The sequence below is a fragment of the Lagopus leucura genome, unplaced genomic scaffold (genome assembly GCF_019238085.1).
Source record: "Lagopus leucura isolate 7727_CA_CO unplaced genomic scaffold, USGS_WTPT01 Super-Scaffold_806, whole genome shotgun sequence".
Lineage (NCBI taxonomy): Eukaryota > Metazoa > Chordata > Aves > Galliformes > Phasianidae > Lagopus > Lagopus leucura.
In genome coordinates this window covers 6,708,514-6,730,362 of record NW_024962260.1, presented here as the reverse complement: position 1 = coordinate 6,730,362, position 21,849 = coordinate 6,708,514, and the positions used below count along the sequence as shown (strand labels likewise).

The 21,849-nt window shown below is 39.8% G+C and overlaps 1 protein-coding gene across 1 annotated transcript in view; it reads right to left on the bottom strand.

Annotated features, from left to right (window-relative positions):
* Nucleotides 1-21,849, bottom strand: part of ADGRD1 (adhesion G protein-coupled receptor D1) — a 121,483-nt gene that overhangs the window by 15,361 nt on the left and 84,273 nt on the right. The window contains exons 18-21 of the mRNA XM_042866032.1: nucleotides 20,566-20,719; nucleotides 16,785-16,851; nucleotides 15,852-15,918; nucleotides 8,189-8,280 (exon numbers count right to left, since the gene is read on the bottom strand). Of these exons, the coding sequence (XP_042721966.1) occupies nucleotides 8,189-8,280; nucleotides 15,852-15,918; nucleotides 16,785-16,851; nucleotides 20,566-20,719 (380 nt within the window). The remainder of the gene's footprint in view (nucleotides 1-8,188; nucleotides 8,281-15,851; nucleotides 15,919-16,784; nucleotides 16,852-20,565; nucleotides 20,720-21,849) is intronic.

Below are 21,849 nucleotides of genomic sequence, written 5' to 3'. Positions count from 1 at the left end.
TACACCACCCTCCTCCTGCTGAGACATTTATGGCTTAAATCAGGTATTAAAAGATTGAAATCTAAAAGAAATTAAGGCATTTTTAAAACAAAAGAATGTGCACTCCAAAGCACTTTTTCACCGTAGATCTCCAGAAGTTGACATTTTCTGCTGTTTTAAGTCTAACAAGCACTGGGCTGAAATCTGTAGCAGTACAAAGAATAGTTAAACCCCACTGAAGTCATCTTAGGCTCATGATGTCTCTTCAGGGACGTGAAAAGTACAAAGCAGAACACTGGAAAAAAAGACAGAAAGAGGAGGAGAGTGAAGGAAAGAGAGAGACTGAGAGGCAGCAGACAGCAAGTGAATTGTCGCTCAGGTCACACAGCAAGTCCCCAGCAGGCCCTGGCACGCAAAGCAGTGCCCCACAAACCATGCTGTTTGTAAATGGGACACTGGGGAAAAAAACCAACAAAACTCTTCTCTCAGAAATGAGCAGTTCTTCAAGTAGGCTCCTGGAGCAGACTTAGAGATATCAGTGTTACGTTCACATGAAGCAGTTAGTGTTGGGCATTTACGAAATCCCAATCTTATAAAGAAAAACCTGTTGCTATCTCCGGGGCTCAGACATTAGGGACACGAGCAGTGAGAATTTTAGCTAAGCTGTCATAGCTCATCTGATTGTTTATCACTGTTAACGTTGTGTCTTTACCACCCCTCCTAATAAAGAAGAAATTAGAACATGGAGTTCAGAGTTCCTTTGGAGCCCATAATCAACAGGCCCTGCTCAGTCTTGAGCAGTAAATCCTATTTAAGGAGAAAAGACAGAAGAAAACCAGCTCCCATAAAGGATGATCTTGGCTCAGAAGAAGGCAAGCAAGAAAAAATAAGCTGTGAAAGGACTCACAGTGTCATCTTGTCCAGTTCAGCCACAAGGCAGAGTCATTTGTCACTCCTGGCATCAGGATTAGCTATGACAGACATTTGTGCAACCACTTTTGGGAGCTGTTCAAAGACAAACTCAGCAGTTCTTCAGGTGATCATCTCCATTGCTTTGATACTCCCCTTCCACTATTGGAAGTTTGAAGACACTTGATTTTTTTCATCAGTTTAGGATTCTTTCTATTTGTCCCTTTTTCTGTGCCCTTGAAGAAGTGCCTCCTTCCTACAGCAGTGTTTTACATACTTGCAAACTGTTATCACTCCTCCTGAAATGTGCCTGAGCCATCATACGGCCTGGAGCCTTTCTTCAGTGCTTCAATTCTCAACATCTGTACTAAAGAAAGCACTGCCATTACTGTCATTACGGTTACTAGAAGATTAGCACTTCCCATTAATACTCTTATTGCCAGCATTTAAACCCATGTATTTTTAGTCTAAAATGCTGAGTCTAATAAGAAGATACCCAAACTTCATTTGTATTTGTCATATTCAATGAGCCAAAAATTTAATTTTGTTGAAGACATTATCATTGGCAGTAGCATGTCAGCTCACTAATTGTCATTGCTTAAAACATCCCTTTTAATTATTTCCTTTATTGCCAGTCACTCTCCTCCTTCCAAGAGTTTCCGTGAGGTACATCGCTCATCCTGTTTGAAGCCATGTACAATGAACATGATTTCTTACAGTTAGAAATTGTTAAGAAAGAACTGCTGAGGGCAGATTCAACTTGCCAGACTGTTCTTTCTAACTGATGGCTCTCCCTCAGCAGACAGAAAAAGCTCATTTCTCTTTTGACAGAGCAGAGAGGAGCAGAGCTCCGTGTCTCTGAGGGATGCAGCTGCTATGTGTCAGCAAGGCATAGAAAGGATTTTCTAGTGCTATGGGTCTTGAATCCCCATGGACTTTTAGAAGAGTTTGACAAGATTGTGACTTGCTTCTCATCCTTGAAGGGAGAGGAGAGAAAAAGAAATTCTCTAATGGTATTGCAAAGGGGTGGAATTTAGTTATGTAGAGAGGTTATGGTATCTTCTTTGTTAGGAGAGCTCTCATGAGAGCTACAGGTTATGTGTCGTGATTGACAAGTGCATTCTCCAAAAATGAACAGCTGGAAATAATCCTTAGAAAGAGCAGTCTTTGCACTGCAAATGACATGAAACAGACATTGAGTTGCAAGAGAAAAGTGCAACTAATACACAGTTCCTTGCAGAACAAAGCCTCACATTAAAAGCAGCTCTGACTTGGAAGAGCGTTACCTGAGACAAAAGACAGGCAGTATTTCTACAAACAATGTAAAATAGTGATGTGGAGCTGTGGCATGGCATGGATCACTGATTAAAAGGGTGAGCAATTTGCCACAGCACATTCAGTGTGCTGCGGAACATAATAGATAGCTTCGCAAAGTGCTTCGGAACGGTCAATTACATGTTTAACTCTACAGATGTCTGCAGCATCATGAGCTGCTGGTGGGCAGCCCTCGTGTATTTGGATCTGTCAAAGGGAAAATTCTTCTGTACGGCTTATTTCCCCCCAGATAACCAAAGGAAGGAATAGACTTGCAGCAAACCTATGTACCCTGTTTTCAGGTACAACCAAGGTGGTTTTATGCTACCTTTGAAAATGCAGAATGAGCTGACCCAACAGCTTGACTTGCTTACCCTGTTGAACTTTTCTTGAAGCCCTTTCTTGCTACTGCCATTCATTCCAATATTCAGTCATTAATTTAACTGAACAGAAAAAGCATAACCCCTTCCCTCAGTAGAGAACTAAGAGACTGTTTCCTATTTTACTGAATGAGGATCAAGTTTTGAGGGATGAAGGAAAAGAGTAAAGTGATCAAAAAATGGAGTAAAAAGCAAAGAAGTATTTCTAATTATGTTGTAATTGCTTTCTCTGTGAATGATTATGGTAGCAATAACGTCAAGTTCACTGGCTTCTGAGCTATACACGTTATAGAGAAGTTATATCAACTTTGCCACTCTTTGGGCCATTTCAGACCAAGGAATGAAATATATATATATAATAAGAGCTGGACTTGACACTCGATTGAAGAAAAAGTTAATGGAATTCCCTCTCTTCTAGCCAGTACAGTGCAAAAGTGAAGTAGCTGTGGAAGCACAGAGATGTAGTTAAGAATGATATCTTTATTTCTAGATTAAAACTACTTTTACTGCAACAGAGATGTGTTTGCGTTCTTCCTCTACTACAATCCCTATTTAACTAACTGCAGATCTAAGGTCAATGAAAATTGCATTATTACCCCTGTAATCCAGGAGACAGGTACCTCCAATAATCAAACATCCTACCTGTGACAGACTTAATCAGGGAAGAGTTCTCTTGGAGTATATTACATTTTATTACAAACGGACACATTTCTGAAGCACTGTCACGTTAGACAACTTTTCTCACTGTAACAGAGAAGTAAATTCCCAAGTAAACACAGCACCAACCGAGGCTTCAAAGGGGTAGAGCAGGAATTGAAAGAAAACAAAACTGTTCTATTCTTAGCCAGAGTAAATGTATGCACTCAGAGAGGAATCAAGATTTTATATGCAGCAGGAGTAAGTTAAAAAGTCTAAGTGTTCAAATGGTCCATAACTGAAGAAAGTAATCATTTGCTTCTTCAAGCACGTGAGCAATTGCATTAAACTAATCTGATTTAATTGCATTTAGTTCAGAGAGAGACTACTTATATGCTTAAACACAAACATATAATTAATTGTTTCCCGAAATGAAAGACCAGTCAAGAAAATGGATAATGCAAACAAATGTGCACGTGCATTTCAATTTTTCAAAGTATTTGATTCAGTATTCTATATAGCAAAACATTCAAATCGACCTTGTGGTGGGAAATCTTTTCCCTGGCTGCAAAACATTCTCATAATGCAACATCCAAGTTAGTGACTGCACAGCATTATTTTACTGAGAGTCAATAGCCCATCATCTGGCAAAAAGCTCAGAAACAAGCCTTCGCATCTAAGTGAAAAAGCTCAGACAAGTTTGTGTTCAGCATGTTTCAGAAAGAATACAAAAAGCATAATCCTCACTGAGTTCAAGGAAGAAATAGGAACTTGTAACAATTCCTTGCTCACCTTTCACCACCAAACTGCTTTTGCAGTATTAGTTTCAGGTGATAAATAAGGGACCACTCACACATACATACACTAATTATACAGTGAGCAAATATCTCCTGCCAGACTGTCACAGGAGTCTGTATGCATGAACTAGCATCTCTGATCATACACTGTTTAATTAATTGAATTAATTTTTCCTTAGATTATTGTGTGTTTTTTTTTTTTAATTATGTGTCACGGACTTCACTCCTGAATGCTTTTTCAATTTATATCTGATGTTGGAGGTATTATTATTTTCTTTTAAAAAACAACAAATAGAAACATGTCCACATCTGCCTGTATCTCCAAAACTGGGAAAATGGTCAGCAAAATTCTGTCTGACATCTTCATTATGACAAGCAACATCAGAACCTGAAAAGGTCAATCAGCCCATAATGTACAGCACTTTATTCTGGGTGGAATGTGAATTAGGAGGATTATGAATTAATTAATTTTATGTAGAAATGAAGAAATGTTGTTAACGCTTTCCTTGTCTGCTTTGGCTTTTAAGCATGAAGTTTGATGGAAGCTGCCTTCAGAGCTGAGCAGTGGCTCATCCTGATGCAAATTCTGTGGTCATATTTGAGTCAGCATTTAAGAGGACCTGTTGCCACACAGAAAATCAGGAACAATTACTCTAAATAATTACATCAGCTTATTGATGTCTGTTGCCAAGAGAAACAAGTCCTTGTTCATAATATCCAATCGCGTTGCCAAGTAACTTAATCTTCAGGGAAACTAAATACACTGCAGCACTAACACTTCTCTTACAATAAATGTCTTCTCTATTTGATATCATCGTGGCTCATAACTCCATCTTTGTTGTGACAGTTTCCTAAAGTAACCTCTGCTCAGTCGCGGCCTGACGACCTCGAGGTGTGAGTTATGACACTGGGCTTGTTGGTGCTCAGGGAGTATCTGTGTTGGAGCCAGGCAACCTGGGCTTCCTTCAGATTCACTGAGGAGAAAGCAGAACCTTTAAGGCACGCATGTCAAGCAGACGAGGACTGCAGGGCAGAAACACACATTTGTCCAGTGATCAGGGAGTGCAGGTGAGCAGAGGTTTCTGCTTTGAGGTGCTCTCCCACCTGGGCTGCCAGCTAAAGTGGAAGCCAGAGCTCTTCAATGTGATAGAACTCTTCCTTCAGCCAGAAAGCCTGGCGAGAGACAAGCCTGATGATGGACCAGCTCTGTAAACATGCAGGCTGAGGTTTCCAAACCTGAATGCCTGCAACTGCTGTTTGCTTGAACTCAGCAGGAGCTGTAAGGGTGAGGTCTGTTAGGTGCTTACAGCAGATGTAAATATTGGCCTGAGTTACCAAGGAGAGACAGCCAGCACCTCTCTTAACACTCCTATCACAGCACTTCAGATGCTCCTTAGGCAGTTTTGCAACGCCTTTTGGTTCATTACCACTTGTAACCTTAAAGCCCCCACTGCATCATCTAAATTGTTGCAGACAGAAACTTAATGTTTCTTGTTGCGCTTTCCATATAAATTTCATTCTAGCTTGAAAAAAATGCATTGAAATCTCTCTTTCCCTTTCAAGTTTATTGGATTGAGCAGTTCTCATTTTCTTTATTTTGTCTTTTGCTTTACAAAACAGTGAATGCAGCCCCAAAAACCCCCTTCCTTCCTATGAAACACTTTGCTACAGCAAAGAACTCAGACACCGTGACAAAGTACATTCCTGTCTCACCAAAATCATGTTATGCCATATTAATTTAGATGTTTCCAAGAAAAGCTTGATAAATTCATTCTAACATATTCCATTTTCCCCCATAGCTAATGTCAAATGAATGGTCCTACCCAGATGGGAGCCTGACAGGCCCTTTGTTTAAGGCTTGTGATGCTCAATGCAGTTTGTGATCTTCATGGATTTCTCCCTAAGCCAATTGCACTTGTTGATTCAAAAACCACCTTGTGGTTCTTGCTGACAGCAACTTGACAGGAACTGCAGGGTTATTGCGTTTTTCTGTTATCTCTGTGCTCTCTGTCACTGATTCATTTTGCTGTGCTTATCCACTCTCATTTGTTAACAGTCTCTAATCAACATCTATGATTCTTCAGTGGTTGCAGGCATTTTCATTTCACTGCAAAAAACATTTCCCAACCAGCTGTCAGAACGGAGCCCACTCTTGTTTTGTTCTCTTCCTTTTTGGAAGACAGTACTGTGGGCAGAATGATTTCACACCAGACACAAACTCTTCTCACCTGTATAAGGAGTACTGATGACAAGAAAATAAATCTAGTGCTACAAAGACCTTCTTTTTCTTTTCTTTTTTTTCCAGCAGATATGGCATCAGCTGTACAAGAAATTCTAATTCGGGCTCCCTCACTGCTATGACGAATCAGGTTGTTAACAATCTCTAAGATCTGATCTGTACAGCTATTTATGCTGTTCTCCTTTCAAGTTTCTGAGGACCCATTTCTGTAATGGTATCTACAGAATAAGAGCTATTCTGTTCTGTCTACCTTTCAATATATCTTATTTAATCAATTTATTTTTATGAAGAAAAGCTTATTCATGATTGTTGTCACATACACCTCGTTAATTATTAGATCAAATCCTAGAACTGTACTTTCAAAATACTTGACACAAAGAGCATCAGCTTAAGGCGCACAGACACTTCACATTTTCAGTGCAGAGCTCTACCATTCACGATCTCTAGCTGTTAATATTTAAGCTAGCAATCTGTAAATGCATTTCGTCTTATTTCTCGAACAACTATCCTGAAACATTTTTCTTATTTATCCATACATAGCTTTATATAAATATATATAGAGGGAGGGACAGAAAAAGAGAGAGAGTGGTGCACAGGGTACAGTGTGTATTGAATCGGCTCTTCATAACACAAGCAAGGAAACACCTAGGTGCACAGAGCCATCTGTGTAGCTCCTGTTTGTGGATCTTCTCTTGTTTTCGTAATTCTGACAATGGATTCAAATTGTCATTGACAATATGCAGTTATTTGCTTCCCAAAGTTCTGTATTTCCTTTGTATTTCTGAAGGTCACAGAGACTCATCCAAATCTGAAAGTTATTTTAATTCCCAGTCTTTTCATTTTACTGCAATGTAATTGTTGTATAGATTTTTGTGTAGACTTATTTACTGTTTTTCTTCTCCTGTGGGTGAGTGTACAATAAGTAAACTAACTTCTATCAGGTATCTGTCACCAATATCGTAAACTTAATGGCATTTTAAAAACTACATAAGTAACTAGAGCATAAAAATGATTCCTTATGACACCAATTCAGATCAGTGGCGCCGCACCTTATCACACAATAGCCTGTGACTCAGAAACATTAAGCACAAACCATAACACATCCTTCCTCTACCCTATAAGCTATAAACTGCTTGAGATATACACGGTGTATTTTGTATTTGGACTAAAATGTCTTTAGGAGGTAAAACACAAAATGTAACATTCAGCATCTTACTTTAAATTCAATATATTACGTTGTCCTCTTACTTAGCCACGTATAATCCCACAGACTTTAGACATCAGAATTTATCCTTACATACTCAGATGCAGCAATGCATCTACCTTGAATTTCCCCTCTAGCCTCAATAGCACAGTATTTAAAAGATGATACACTCAGAGAAGTCACAATCCCTGGGGGCTCAAAGCACCTTGATATAAGACATGGTTGAGTTTAAGAACACATTTAAATCCAGTGTAAGTCTCTGTGCTTTGCAGTATCCAGAGAGTATTAAAAATAAGCATATGCCTCAATATTTTGCTAAACTGGGGCTAGAAACAAGTTTATCCTTTGAAAGAATGGAATGGTTGCAATACCCAAGTACAGATTAATCATACTTTGCGAGATTTATCTTTAAAAATAGCTGTAAGAGGAAAATCTCCATTAACAAAAAAGGAAAATAATGAATCAGCAAATGCTGGAGACTGTAATAAGCAGAAAAACAGCTTAGCTCATGCCAAACTAAAGGCTTCATCCCATGCTGTATTTGGCTTTCATAAAATATAGGTTAATTGGCTGCATTCAAGCAAATAATATGTTGCCATTATCATTATTTGCTTTTTATTAAAAAGGAATGGTATCAGTGTCCTAGGAGAAGACCATTATACATGTCCCTAGGCTGTGACATGGGAGATTACTAACTTGTTACAGCAGAATTCAAATATGAGAAACTTACTTGAAGGCATTGGCATCCCCGTGGACCTTATAGTTATCTGCACTGATTCTTGAGATAACTCTTGTAACAGCAATGAGAATGCCAATATTGACCTGAAGAAGAAGAAACAAAACTTGGTCAGGAAATTCAGAACTGACTGTGTCAGAGGTACAGAGTGCCCTAAGAATGTACCCTGCAAATGCAACAGAAAATAGGAGCTATCCCTGCTGCTTTTATTTGGTGAAAGAGAGAGGTTTCCAGCTTTGGACTGGTATAGTTTGACGTTTGTCAATGGATTTCCCTCTCCCCAGTGTGGGTACCTGTGGCAGCTTGTGGTTTTTTTCTTTCTTCAGAAACAGCTTTCTTGTTTCAGATGAGGCCAGACTGACACACTGATTCACAACTAAAGTGTTCAGGATCTGTATGGGAACTGCTGAGTCACGGCCTGAACCTCTGATTGATCACCTGAGGTGAGCCATGAGTCAGCCAGAGGAGCACAGGTGAAGGCAATTCACCTGTGCTGCCGGAAGGGGTGGAGCCAGGCTGCACCCCTCCTGGACCTATTGAAGAGCTGGCTACCAGAGGGGAAGGATCTCTTCTGGAGATCCTCCTCTTTGATATCTTCTAGTGAGCTCAACCCAAGGGTAAGCTCTTCTACTTATTCTCTTTTGTGATCCCTGTTTGCTTTGCCTTACTCTTTTGATTATATTGCAATTATAACATCTTGGTTATACAGGATCCTTACTCTACAATTAAATACTCTGATAACGTACTGCCAGGTGACAAATTAGACAAGAACTTCAGTGAACAGGAGCCTGTCTGTGTCTGTGTGCTCTTCAGTTTTGTCCTTTCATATGCACAGGCTTCAGAAAATGCCTTTCTCACTAGACTTCACAATGTATAATTCTTGTTTCTTACCAAAGTCTGCTTGCAGCTTAAGCATGAGATTATTTTAAACGAGAAATGAGAAAAATATGTTAAGCCTGAACTCTGCTCTTCAAAAACCCTGCATGTTTTGATGTCAGGGATGAAAAGAATTCCCACCAGAAACCTAGGAATTCTTGAAACGCCTAACACTGAAAAGGTGCAACAAAGGGAAGTTTGCTCTGGAGTCACAGGTGAAGAAAGAAAGAAATCTTCATCATTTTAAGGAGATGTGGCAAAGACTGCCTTGTTTTGCAGAGACCTCAGGTCTAAAGAAAAAAGAAAAGGAGAGAGAGACTGTGAAAGTGAAAGACACGTCCCCTCTTTCTGTCCAAAGTTAGACATCAGCTACAAAGCTGATATTTAGCATCGAGAAAAAGGAAAGAACAAAGCTCTCTTAAACTAACATATAAAAAGAATTCATTATAGTACTACTGCTCAGCTAAAACTAAACCATCATAATACATTTTAAAATAAATTTTCTAATTTGGGTAGCAAGGGGGTGAGTTAAAAATGATGAAGTTTGGTGATAATTGTTTTTGTGTCATTTTTCAAATTTCATGACCACTTCTTGTATGTTTCTAAGGGCAGATTACCACCTACTGTAAAGTGTAAGGATGGATGTGGTAGTTCGTTTCTGCCATGGCTTTTTAGCCCATCCATGGAATTCCCTGTAGAACAAAACTGCTTTTCAATTACAAGTATATTCGTTGTTCAATCGGTTTTACAGAGATTAATAAGAAGTGAAATTGAATGCTCTTGTGATCATTTTCCCTATTTCCACCAAATCATATATTGAAAATATTTTTAGCATCACTTTGAGGCAGTAACAAGCATTTCTGAGAAACCCATTTATATGCTAAATATGCATGTTGACTGAAGCAGCAAATGATGAATATGAACAAGTTGCACTTTCTCTTCTTTCTCTCCTCTTCCAAACTCTCCAGTTTTCTGCTTCATGTCCACCAAGCAATGCTCTGCGGCTCTTCATGGCAATTTCACAGGAATTCTGTATCCTTTACTTCTTCCCAGGCAAATTATCTTTCACCAGCCCTGTTTGGTCTTTTATCCCAAGTATCAGTCTCCTCATCTGACACTTCCTTGCAGATTTCTCATTGACAGCTCAAGTTCAACTGCTGTGTGAACCCTTTTTCCCGTGACTGCAAACAGCGCTCCTGCCAAGCTCACTCACACTTAACCCCCGCCCTTACTTCCATTCCTAATTCTTGTTGGACAAATTGTACTCGATTTGACCTTCTGCACAGCAGTTTTTAAAATATGCAGGTTGTGCATAAGTATTTAAAAAAACTGAAAAAATAAATTCCAGTGAAGCCAAGATGAAAGGATGAAACTTCATTCCTTAAATTCTGAATTTCCTACATCTTACCAAAGTCAACAAGAGCTACAAGCAGCAACGAAGGGATACTCAGATTCTTGCAGACTTTCACTCAAACTGCACAGGAACCTCAAGAAGTGGTTAGCAAAACACCACAAGCAAGATGGTCTCCGTGGGGACAGAAACTAGATGGTTTGCTACAGCACAAACAGCTTAGCATTTCCAGATTACTTTTAATTTCTTATGTAAAAATAAATGAAAATGGAAATGAATTTCCTTTACATTTTGGCTTATATAAAGTTGAAATTTAAGATCTTGAGCTCCTCCTCTTGTGCAGTCAGTGTAATCATATCTCTGCCAGGGTGCTTTCGTTAATTATTTACAAGATGTGAAGGAAGCCCTGTGATCTGGCTGCTGATAAAAATAAGGTACTTGTGAAATTAACAACCAACCCTTATACTCAAGTCCCAAAGTTCTATGTTTAAATTTCCTAAACCACTTGAAAATTTCTGTTTAGATATTTTGAGAAATTAATCTCACTCAGTCTAAATAAACAGGCTAACTATGAATGTCTTCTTTTGTTAATGTTTCGGTAAGCAAAGCATGGAGGTATTTCCACTGTCTTTAAATGAGAAACCAAAATCAAAATACAGCCACTGAATTGTTCCTCCCAGGGATTTTTTTGGCATTTGAAATAAATGCTTAACAACTTTAATAGCGGAATGATTAGTCGAGGAAGCACTCCTTATGTTTTAGCATATATCAGAATGTTCAAAGTGGGAGAACAAACATTTAGATAAGAAAACTGTATTTAAGCTCCTCTTTCTTACTTTCCTGAAAGGCCAGACTTCCTGTCAGTTGCAGTTATTTTGCCTTAAAAGAACACAGGAACATGGAACTGACTACATTCTACTTTTCAAGCACAGCTCATAACAACAGCACGTTTCCTAACTCACAGGACTCCTTTCAAGGCAGCTGGTCTGACCTCAGGAACTCACAACTCTGTGAAATCAGCAGGAGCTGCCACTTCCCATTGTGGCAGGCTCCATCCAGAACCCACCAGAGCCCATGGAAAGATCCCAGGGGCATCAGGGAGCTGTGGCTCACTCTGGTGACAACCTGGCTAACCTCACCTGACTGAACATTGTCAGATCAGCAGAGAGTTAAATGAGTAAAAAGAACTCTTTCAGTGTGAATATTTCTTGCCAACATGTCTTTGGGTCAGATTTTTGGACACGGAAAAACACGAAGTGCATGAGCCAAACTATCAGCAGTTCTAACACCTGATGCCTTTTCTCAGCTGTCCCAGTGGGATTTCTTGAGCTTCTCACTGGAAGAGCAGCACGAATGCAGCAAACAATGCGGTGAGATGACAGAAGTGATGAAATGTACTTCAGTACTTCTTCTCACTTTCTTTTCAGGGCTTTCACTCAGACTCCTTCCAGGTCTCATGAGATTTTTGTTGTTTCTTTACTGCAGTGCAGAAATCCCGTGAGTAAAACCTTCTGATGTGCTGTGTTACATCCTGGCCAAGAAAAGGCTTGGCAGCACAGAGGAAATAAATTTTTTAAAAATGGATTAAGCATATTGCCTTAATTAAATCTATTGACCAGCTTTCCTCTGAAACCATAAACTATTTTAAGCTCCACTTCAGTTTTGGACAGTGGTACAGGGAACTATAATTGTTTCTTCAGGTCTGAGATTTAACATATTCTCTGACAGCACAAGTTACTCTAATCTCTGCCATGGCATCATTAGTAGCACTGCAAGCTGTTGGGATTGCAGCCCGTTGCCAGGTCACATCAGAAATCAGGGAGTGTGATGCATTTCCATGCACAGAGATGTTCAAAACTGGGGGAATGATTTTGGAAAGCCTCATATCTCACCTGCCAATGCTGGTCCGATGTCCCAGACCAAATACAGGCCATAGAGACTACTTCAAGTTGTTTTAGATTTCTTGTACATAACTTTCAGTTTTAATTTCTTACAGTCTGTCCCATTGTTCTAAAAATCATTTCGTGTTTTTCTGTTGGTTAACTGAGAGGAAATCTAATTTTAAAATAATGAATAAATTCAATTTTAAAATATTAAATTGACCTATAACTGAGTGCTAATAAAAAAAGAGTAGCTTTGCTGCTGTGATCTGTTTGTCTGTGCTCTGTTTCACCACAGCACTTATGTACTTGATTTCAATAACTGAAGAAATCCTACTGTTTCCGCACCTTTAAACATCATCAGTCCAGTTCTGCCACTTTTTCCCATGACAAATGGTGTCTAATAAAGGGCACAAATTGCCACTTTTAAATCAGTGGGCCCATCTGCAGAGCAGATTCACACAATACAATTCAACATACAAAAACGAGCTCAGTTCTGCACTGGTATATAAAGGAATGAAGAAAGGAAGACCATGAGGCTAAGAGAGCTTACTAAACATGTATGAGCAGCAGGTGTAAAAGGAGGAAACCTCCTTCAGTGTGCTTAACACTCATAAACAAGCACTAGTTGAAGCCAGCAATGGCAGTCTCAGCTTGAGATTCAAGTTTCATGGTGTCCTATCTGCAGACACTGGTTACAAGACTAACATCCCTACGGCACAGAATTATGTTAGCAGTATGCTATTGAAAATCATTTAAGTCCATAAAAATGCTGTTTATTAGAAAGACTTGTGAAAAATCACCAGGCAAGTAACTGCTTACAGAGAAAACAATAGAAGGAACTTGCAATCACAACCCAATCTTCCTCCAGCAATGGACTGTTCACTGTAGCACACCCACTGCTCTGCACACACAGATGCTTTGCGTAGAATTTCCTTAATTCTGCCATATCTATGGAAACAAACCACGGTAGCAGATGGTTGATAACAAACAAAGCCTTCTGCCAAAAGCTCTTACTGTCTTGTTCCAAGAATTCAGGTACTTCGTCAAGTTTTGTTTGTTTGTTTTGTTGTTGTTGTTTGGCTTTGAAGGCATATTTTCCCAGGCATTCAACACTGGCTGAGGTTAGGCTGGCTTACAGTGATGGTATTGAGGTTTGGTGTTGTGGCTGGGGGCAGGGGGATCTGAAGCGGATCCTTAAACCTTAAGGTGCAGGTAGAATTCCAAAGACCTACACATGGAAGGCACTATTTCTTTCCTCATATTCCTCAACTTTGGGTATGGGAATGGCTGGGAGGAGCTGCAGATTACTCCCCAGAAAAGTATGTGTGAGTATATTTTTCCCAGTCACACTCCTACCGCATCATTCTGTTTTAAGGCTCCGTGCTGTCTGTACTGACTGCAAGGCTGCAGCAGGACAAAAGCAGGCTGGGTCTGCCTATTCTCTAGCGAGTGGGAGCTGAAAGGAGCAGGACCCCTGTTTTCTTCACAGCATAATCCTTTTTCTTGGCTGAGATAAATTGTGGATGAAAGTAGTCAAAAGCAGCTTTTTGAGGCATATTTTCAGAGCTAAACACTAATTCACACAACTAGTGGCTAATTTTCTCTTTAAAGAGCAGAGGCACACATGCACGCACAAAATAGTGTTTAGCCTTGTTATTTCCCTATAGGCACTAACGTATTTTTCATCTAGTATATTCAGTGCCCAGAGAGAATAATTTGTCAGCCAGCTTGCTGCTATTTTGCGCAGAGAGACTGGGTTTAGACTATTTAACAAATTGCTCTACGTGAATCAACCTTGTGAGCTCATTCTTTCTCTTTTGCAAAATGTTTGCGTTCCTACAAGAATATAACTTGAGCTGCACAAATATTATATATCATAAGTGATAGCCAGATAGTTAAGCCCTTACGTTCACTGGCAAGCAGCAGTGAATGCAAATTATTGAAGGCTGTGCTCACTCAGGTGAGTAAGTGCTTCACTATCTAGCATGATTTGATTAATATCATCTTTGGACAGCTGCTGGGAAAGATTTGATTTTACAGGTTGCATGTCATTTCGTCCTTTGGTGCTGAACAGCGTCCAGAAAGCAAATGCTAATTTGAGAGGGGATGTACATTATTTTAATTGCTCTCCAGTCATCAATATCCACACATCTTTGAACATAAACTCACATACGGAAGGTCAAAGGTACTGGTGAACAAGACAATAAACACAGTTCAGAGCTGCTGAGCCAATTCTAATCCTGTGACCAACATTTCTTATTTACATGTTTATGCTTTCCCTCAGGTAAAAGAAATTCTGCACAGGGATTTTCCACTGTTGCCATTAATCATTTCATTAAAACGCTAACATGAGGCAATTTCTGCCACATTGACATAGCAACTGTTTCCAGTGTTTTTTATATATGTTTATACAGCCTCGTTTTTCAGAGCCTCTATCTCGAGTGGAAGACACTGGGCTAAGAGCTGCTGGTATTGTTGTCTCCATGGCAAATGTTAGAATGTCAACACAGGTGCAGTATAAAATTACCTGTGATGGTACTGGTCAACCAAAGGGCCACCTCCTGCTCCCCAGACAGTTACAGAGAGTGCAATGGCAAACACTAGCACTCACTGCACTACTTTATCTACAGCTCTCTCTTTGGCTGGATTTCTGTCAGCAGGTCCTGAGGGGTTTCTCTGTGCAGAGAAATTGGGGGATGTGTTTGTGCTTTCTGCAGAAATCCTGTCTTTCTTAGGGAAGTACAGGGCAGAGGCACTGGCTCCGATTGATGCTCATCCACACAAGTAGTCAGGATCTTATTTTACCTGACCTTCTTTCAGTGCCACAGCATGCTGGACTAGATTTGGGGTCATACCTTTCAAATCTAGCAAAGCTCTGAAGGCATCCTGGTTTCTCAGATCAGTGGATCTATTCCATGTTCATGTTCTTACTCTTGCATTATAACTTGCAGCAAAAATCGTAGACAACGTGATCAGTAACTTCAAAAGAAACAGTGCTGTAGGAGGAGAAATCTTCCACTTAATCCCTACAGACCCCTGACTCCTTAAGCAGTCATCATGATTGAGCCGCAGTGCACTGTAATTTAATGTGTAGGTATAATTAAACTGCTGTAGGGCATCCATGTCCCAGTACTGCAGCCATGCATGTGCATGCTCCTCTGGAAAGATGGTGTTCATTGCAGCTGAAAGGTGTCCCGGTAGCCAACCTGTCCTAAGTTGTCTCAGTCAGCCCAACAAACTGCCACAACCAACATCAAACTCCCAGTGCAGAAGAGCACAAAGACATTATCACTGTAAGAAGGCAGATGTGGAGGCCACTTGTTACCTTCCCCAGAGAAGTGAGAGCTCAGGCTGTTGGTTTATTGCATTTCTGCCAGCTGCTGACTGCTTGCAAGCCCTCCTGAACATCATCTTCACTGCGGGCATTCGACTTTCACCCAGAAAAGTGAGTTCTCTACAAGCAACAGCTTCAAACACCCTCCAGCTGTGTTCTGCCCTGTGGCTGACAGTCATCCAGTATGAAACCAGCAGCCAAGTGTTTACCTACCAGAATTACAAACAACGCCGGTGCCACAAAAGCCCAGATTGCTCCATTCTCTAGGGAAAGCCAGCAGCTGCAGAGAAAAATAGAATGATTTTAGATGAAACACACAAACATTTAATAAGTAATGTTCTTGATTTAAAAAGAGACTGAAAGTAAGTTTAAAAACACTGATGAATTTTAAAAGCGAGAGTATCAATAGGAAGCTCCTCTTCCCCTCAAATTTTGAGTCAAAATCTTATTTAGATTTGCATCTTCCAAAGAGTCAGGGACAGCTACCTGCCTCAGCAGGCCTTCAAATAGCATTAGGGGCAGAAAGACAGGAAGAAGGGAAAGGTTTCATTTGTTATTTGTTGTTCCTGCATCCACTCCTTCCAGTGCTGAAGGCACTGCTTTGTAGCAAGAGACAAACCTAAGCCTTTTCTGCCTTGCTCAGCTGGGGATGAGCAGGAGGTGGGAAAACACAGTCATACATTTTTCTTACGGCACAGGCGATGTAAGCCAGTTAACCACACACAGCAAACAACCTGCTCCAAAACTTTCACTTACATAATGGCAGGATTGAATCCTGTGGTATTTTCTCAGATAATTTTGCTTTACTTTTTCCAACTTAGATTGGAAGAAGTTCGATTTTGGTTTTTTAAATATCAATTCTAAATCTCTGGGTGCTCAACTGCCGTTTTCTTCAAAAAGCTGAACATCTTTAACTGGAGTTTATTCTCATCTTGTCAGAAATGCTTCAGCCCCGGCTTTATTCTGTACATGATGAGCAGAGTGCTCCCATTGGGTGCCCACTGTCAGGGGCAGTGACCTGCACCCATCCTCCTGTACATCCAGAATGGTGCAGAGCTGCAGCCCTGCTCACAGACCTACGAGTTTTTCTCTCCTGCAGATTTTTTATCCATCCTGTACCAGATGTGGCGATATTTTCATACTCACTTGTCACTTTCTCCATAGCTGTCTAAGGACGATGTTGCAGAAATTACACAAATCACCAGCGGGCAGCCTGTGAAAAGGCAGAGGTCATAATAGTTCCAGTAAACCCTGCAAATTCAGCCAAACTTTGCTTGGACAACAGAGCAACTCAGAGCAATTTTAGAATTAAGTCTAACTCCTTCTGCAGCTGTTGAATGCAATATATTTTAATCAATTAATGCTGGACAAACAAAATGACTTTTCAGTAAAGCACTAATTTAACAAGTAAACGGAATTATTGCTAATTCCAGTGAGAATCGTAGAGCTTTTTCAGTTCAGTTGGTTTTCTTAGTATGATTTCTGTCTCTCACTATTTGAACAGTGGTATTCTGTGGAGGAATACCAAGTTTATTTTTACCACCTTCCCCCCAAGTAAGCTCACCTTGCTCAAGAATTGAGAAACAAATGAGTTTCTTACAGGGATAGTGGACTAGCAGGTGAGAAGATAGAAACAGTGACCCTTAGTGGCCTAGAACACTGGCTCAACACTGAGAAACAATTATGAATAGAGCAAAGCAAATTAGGATCCCACTCAGGTGCCAGACCAAGATTTATTTTAATATAAATATGTAATAGCCCTGCAAGATTTCTGAGCTTAAAGTAGATGATGCTTCCAGATAGCTTGTGACAGCTCCAGTATGCAGCATCCTGCTCGGTGGAAGAGTGCTTGATGGGATTACGCAGGGATTATCCAGAGGCAGATGAATATGGCCCTGCTGCCAGGGATGGCTGTGTGCTGCTGGCCTCAGCACTGTCCTGTTGTGCCACTTAACACAGCTTTCCAGGCAGGGAGCTGGAAAGGGAATGAGGGCTTTTTTGCCAGCAGTTCTGAATGTAGGGAAACCTCATCCCTTTAAATATTAAATGATTGTCTGTTAATCCCTATATGATTTAATAAAATGTGAAGGTTTAGGTTTCTGTCATCTTGTGGAATTTAATAACCGTGTCCCAGACAGAGTATTATACGTGATAGCCTGAGGTTTCAGTTTTCTTTTAAATTCTTCAGGGTTTCTGCATAAGGTTTTTACGGAATTTTCTGACAAGCAATTTCTGCTTAAACTCATTGAGTGTTCTCGTAATCTTGTTAATCATCTTCACAAAATTCTGCAAAACTTTCTTGTAGTTGTAGAACAGTTATTCTTTGAAATAGTATTTTTGCTCTTTAACGCCTGTGCCTGGAATCACCTTGTCGTTAGAAATGGGGAAGACGCAGCATCCGCAGGCGTTGTTTGGTCTTCCACTTTGAAATTCACTGGGAGGATTTCAACAACCTTGGAACTTGCTCCTGTTCTCCCATGCTTGCCCAAATATGGACTTACTCCTCAAAAGCATATTTGTGTAAGAACTAAGGGAAGGCAAAATTTTAGTTTACATCTGTCTGCTTAAGAAAGGAGAATCCCATATGTATTCGAACAAAACCAAGAGTATTCAACATAGCAATTGTGCACTGATGTAAGCCTGTCTGCTGAAAATTGCTCTGCCTTGGTTTTGTGGACTACCTGGACTAACAGTCCCTGGGCTATGCCTTCACATCCCTGACCACAGACACTGTTGGTTGGCACTGTTTATCTGCTGATGCTGTCTTCCTTCAACAAGCAAGCTCTGCCTACACGTCACAGAAGCAAAAATACATGTGTCTAACTCTCCTCTACACTTTCTGCTTGCAGTTTTTTTTTCCCCAAAAGCCAGATATTCAAAGGATTTACTGTGACATCAATTTTAAATGGCAGCGAAGAGGAAAATTAAATACAAAGTTCTTTTAGAAGATAATAAAACTTAGGCAGATGAAACACAGGGCAGTCATCTGCATAAAAAGACCTGTTAAGACAGGGGTAGTAAAACGTTCTGCAGCCTAAAGTGCAGTGGTTGCTTTTTCTTTGCACTGACAGGGTGTTAAATAGTAGATACATCAGATGCAGCATCGAGGTTCTGTTACAGTGAAATGAGACCCTTTTTGCATTAAGAACCAATCTTTCAATAATTCCATAGAAGTTGAAATAAAACTATATTTAGCCTAGGAGGATAGTAAGATTTATTCTGGACTGAAGAATTCATATGGATTATATATTATACACAAAAGTAAATGTGTTTGCTTAATCTTTTGTCAGAAATAATTGTGTAAGAGCCGTGTAGCCTGCCTCCATAATAGGAAATGTTGATGTTGCGCTGGCACTGGCTACCATCCATGAGAGAATTACGGTTATGGTTCTTGACTGTATCTGAAAGTTTTCTCAGTTAGCAGATGCTGCAAATATGCTCACCAATTCTGCCCAGAATGGCTATATTTATGATGCAATAGACCATGCATTCCAGAGCACAGGATCAGATGAAAGTGTTCTAGTACACGTTTCTGGCCGATGATCTACGGGAGCGGTGTCATCTGCATCTCTGTAGTCCCAGCACAATACAGTGTCACCTTTAAACGGGACAAATAATTCCACACACCTCCCTGTGCTGCTGTAGCTTGAGTTGTCCAGTTTAGTTTAGTCCAGCTCCCCAGGCCTGCTAATTTAAAGCTGCCTCCCAATCTCAGAATCAAAATACAGCCTGCAGTGTGGGCATAAACTCTGAGCAGCTGGGCACAGGAAGCCCAAAAGCACCATCTTTGCTCAGATAGAATTCTCCCTAAATTCAGCCCAAACACAGTCTCAAGCGCAGAGCCTAAAATGAACATGAGATAGATTACCAAGTTTCCCTCCTCTTCTTCAGCATCAAACTTCACATCTAATCCATTTGCTTTGTGTTTTTGAAGGACTAACAATAAATTAAATGGACACAAATAAGTACATTCCTTTCTAATACTTAAAAGATCTAATTTACTCAGTGGGGAAGAGTATATTCTCCCATCTGTTTTGAAGAAGTTAATTTTGTATGATTTCCTTTTGCCACATTACACTGTATCTATCTGTGGATAAATCTGGGACAGCAAATAAGGAAGCTTAGATCTTTCGACAGCTTAGAACAAAATCTCTATTCTAAGGTGGTCTTCAAAAAAAAGGAAATTGTCAGGGATTGGAAAACAGGTTAAGGTCAAAGTGCTGCAGCAAAATCTTTAGTATCACAGCCATTATCATCAGCGTTTCAGATGGCTGGTTGGGAAAAGTTTTGTTGCAATAACCTGTGTATGTTACACCCAGTCACCAGGGCAATAAAGCATTTTTTTTCCCAGTCTGTCTCAGGATATAAAAGTAGAATATTATCACCTTCCTCAAATTGCTCTTTTGAATTACAACTGCAGGTTTTAAGGTAATTTTAGCACTCTTGGGACTAAAGATAATATACAGGAACTTCAATCAACTCTGCATATTTGGTATCCTGTCTCTCTGATTACTGTGAAATTCATTTTATAGAAGTTATATCTCTCAGGAGCCTCAATAGATATTAGCAGATCAATGGTAGTCAGTGGTGAGTTCCTTGTTCCCAACTCCTGTCAACTCATGCCTCAAGTTCCAACTTGTCATTAATAGTCTCTGCAAACTTTCATATATATACACATAGACCAGAGCTTCTGCTTAAACAAAAATAATGTGTCTGAGTTTGTAATTTGAGGACTGGGGATTCACATTATTCCAGGTCCTTTGAGTTTGCAAAAGTCAAATGCAGTAAACGTTTCACATGAAAGTAAGGAATCAAAAAATGAACTGTTGGATCACATTTTTATAAGATCACTTTTTTACATATGCTTCTGAATTTAATCTTATTCCACAGTGAAGAGACTGAAAGCAAGCAGCAAATAAATGCTTACCCCATCCAATTCCATAATAATATAAGTGCTTGCTCTCTTCTGACCCAAATACTTTGATCACCATACTGTAGAGGTGAAATCCTTCCACCAGCATCCATGCAAAAGCACTCAGGAAGAAAAAATGAAGGAGAATGGCCAAGATCTTGCAAGGCACCTAGATTAACGACAAAAATTAATAGATACTTCTTTGTGATGCAGTCATATTGCTTTTGCAATTTTTTTATCATTATTTCTTTTTACATTTACACTCTAGGCTAAGTCACTGGTTAGAAACATTTTTAAAGAGCAAAGCACTAGAGGACTTAATTTCTCGAAGGCATTTTGAGATAGCTTCAGAGAAACAAATTTTCTTCCCTTATTTCACAAAATAAAAATAAAAGTTAAAAACGTACATTGCTAGAGGTGCTGTGGAAAGCAAAATGGATTATTTGTATGTGCATAAGCAAAACTTTTACTAACGTCTACAAGATATTTAAGAGTTCAGACCTGCAATTTCAATATCTTCTTGCCAAGTCTGTAGTGAACATAAAAGAATCGTGGAAGTGGGAGTACTGTGCAATGCTCCCTGTTCTGTAACGTTCTTCATAATGGAAATATGACAACACACAAATTAAATCACGCTGTATTCCCACTTCTGTCTGTCCAGGTTTAAATTTTGAAAAGTTTCTTATTTTCTGCCAGTAGTAAAACTAGCAGAGATTTCAAAAAATTGCAGTAAGCTTTAATTGGCTCCCAAGTCCTAATTGCTGTGTGGTTTGCCTAGTTTACCTGCATGTTTGAGTTCTCAGTTTCCCAGATTCCAAAACATGTATCTGCTCCATACAAAGCCATGTTTGGCAAGAACAATTGCAATTACGGCGAAGAACTGACATTTTTCTCCATAGAGACCTTACAGACATGATCTTTTGGAGGACTACGTGCTATCAAGTTTCTGGAAGCAGGAGCAAGTACAAAAGTTTATGCAATGGAAAAATACCACGCATAAAGCAAGCCTACCTGGTGTAAACCGGACTATCTGCTCCAGTGTAAACTACTGCATGTGTTGAAGTGAAATAAATGCCTCAAGAGAGGAATTCCATGGTGAAGGCAATGCATCGAGAAGTAAAAGCATCCTCCACAGTTCTGCTTACGCTCACCTCAGTGCTTATGGCTCACTGTGGACTAGAGGAAGTGTAGCTTGAGCTTAAGGCCCAACTTTTCCTTAAGGACTTTCATAACAGCTCTACCAGTTAATCTTCAAAGAGACCTTACATTTTTCTCTAAGTCTCCTATCAGCCTACCTTG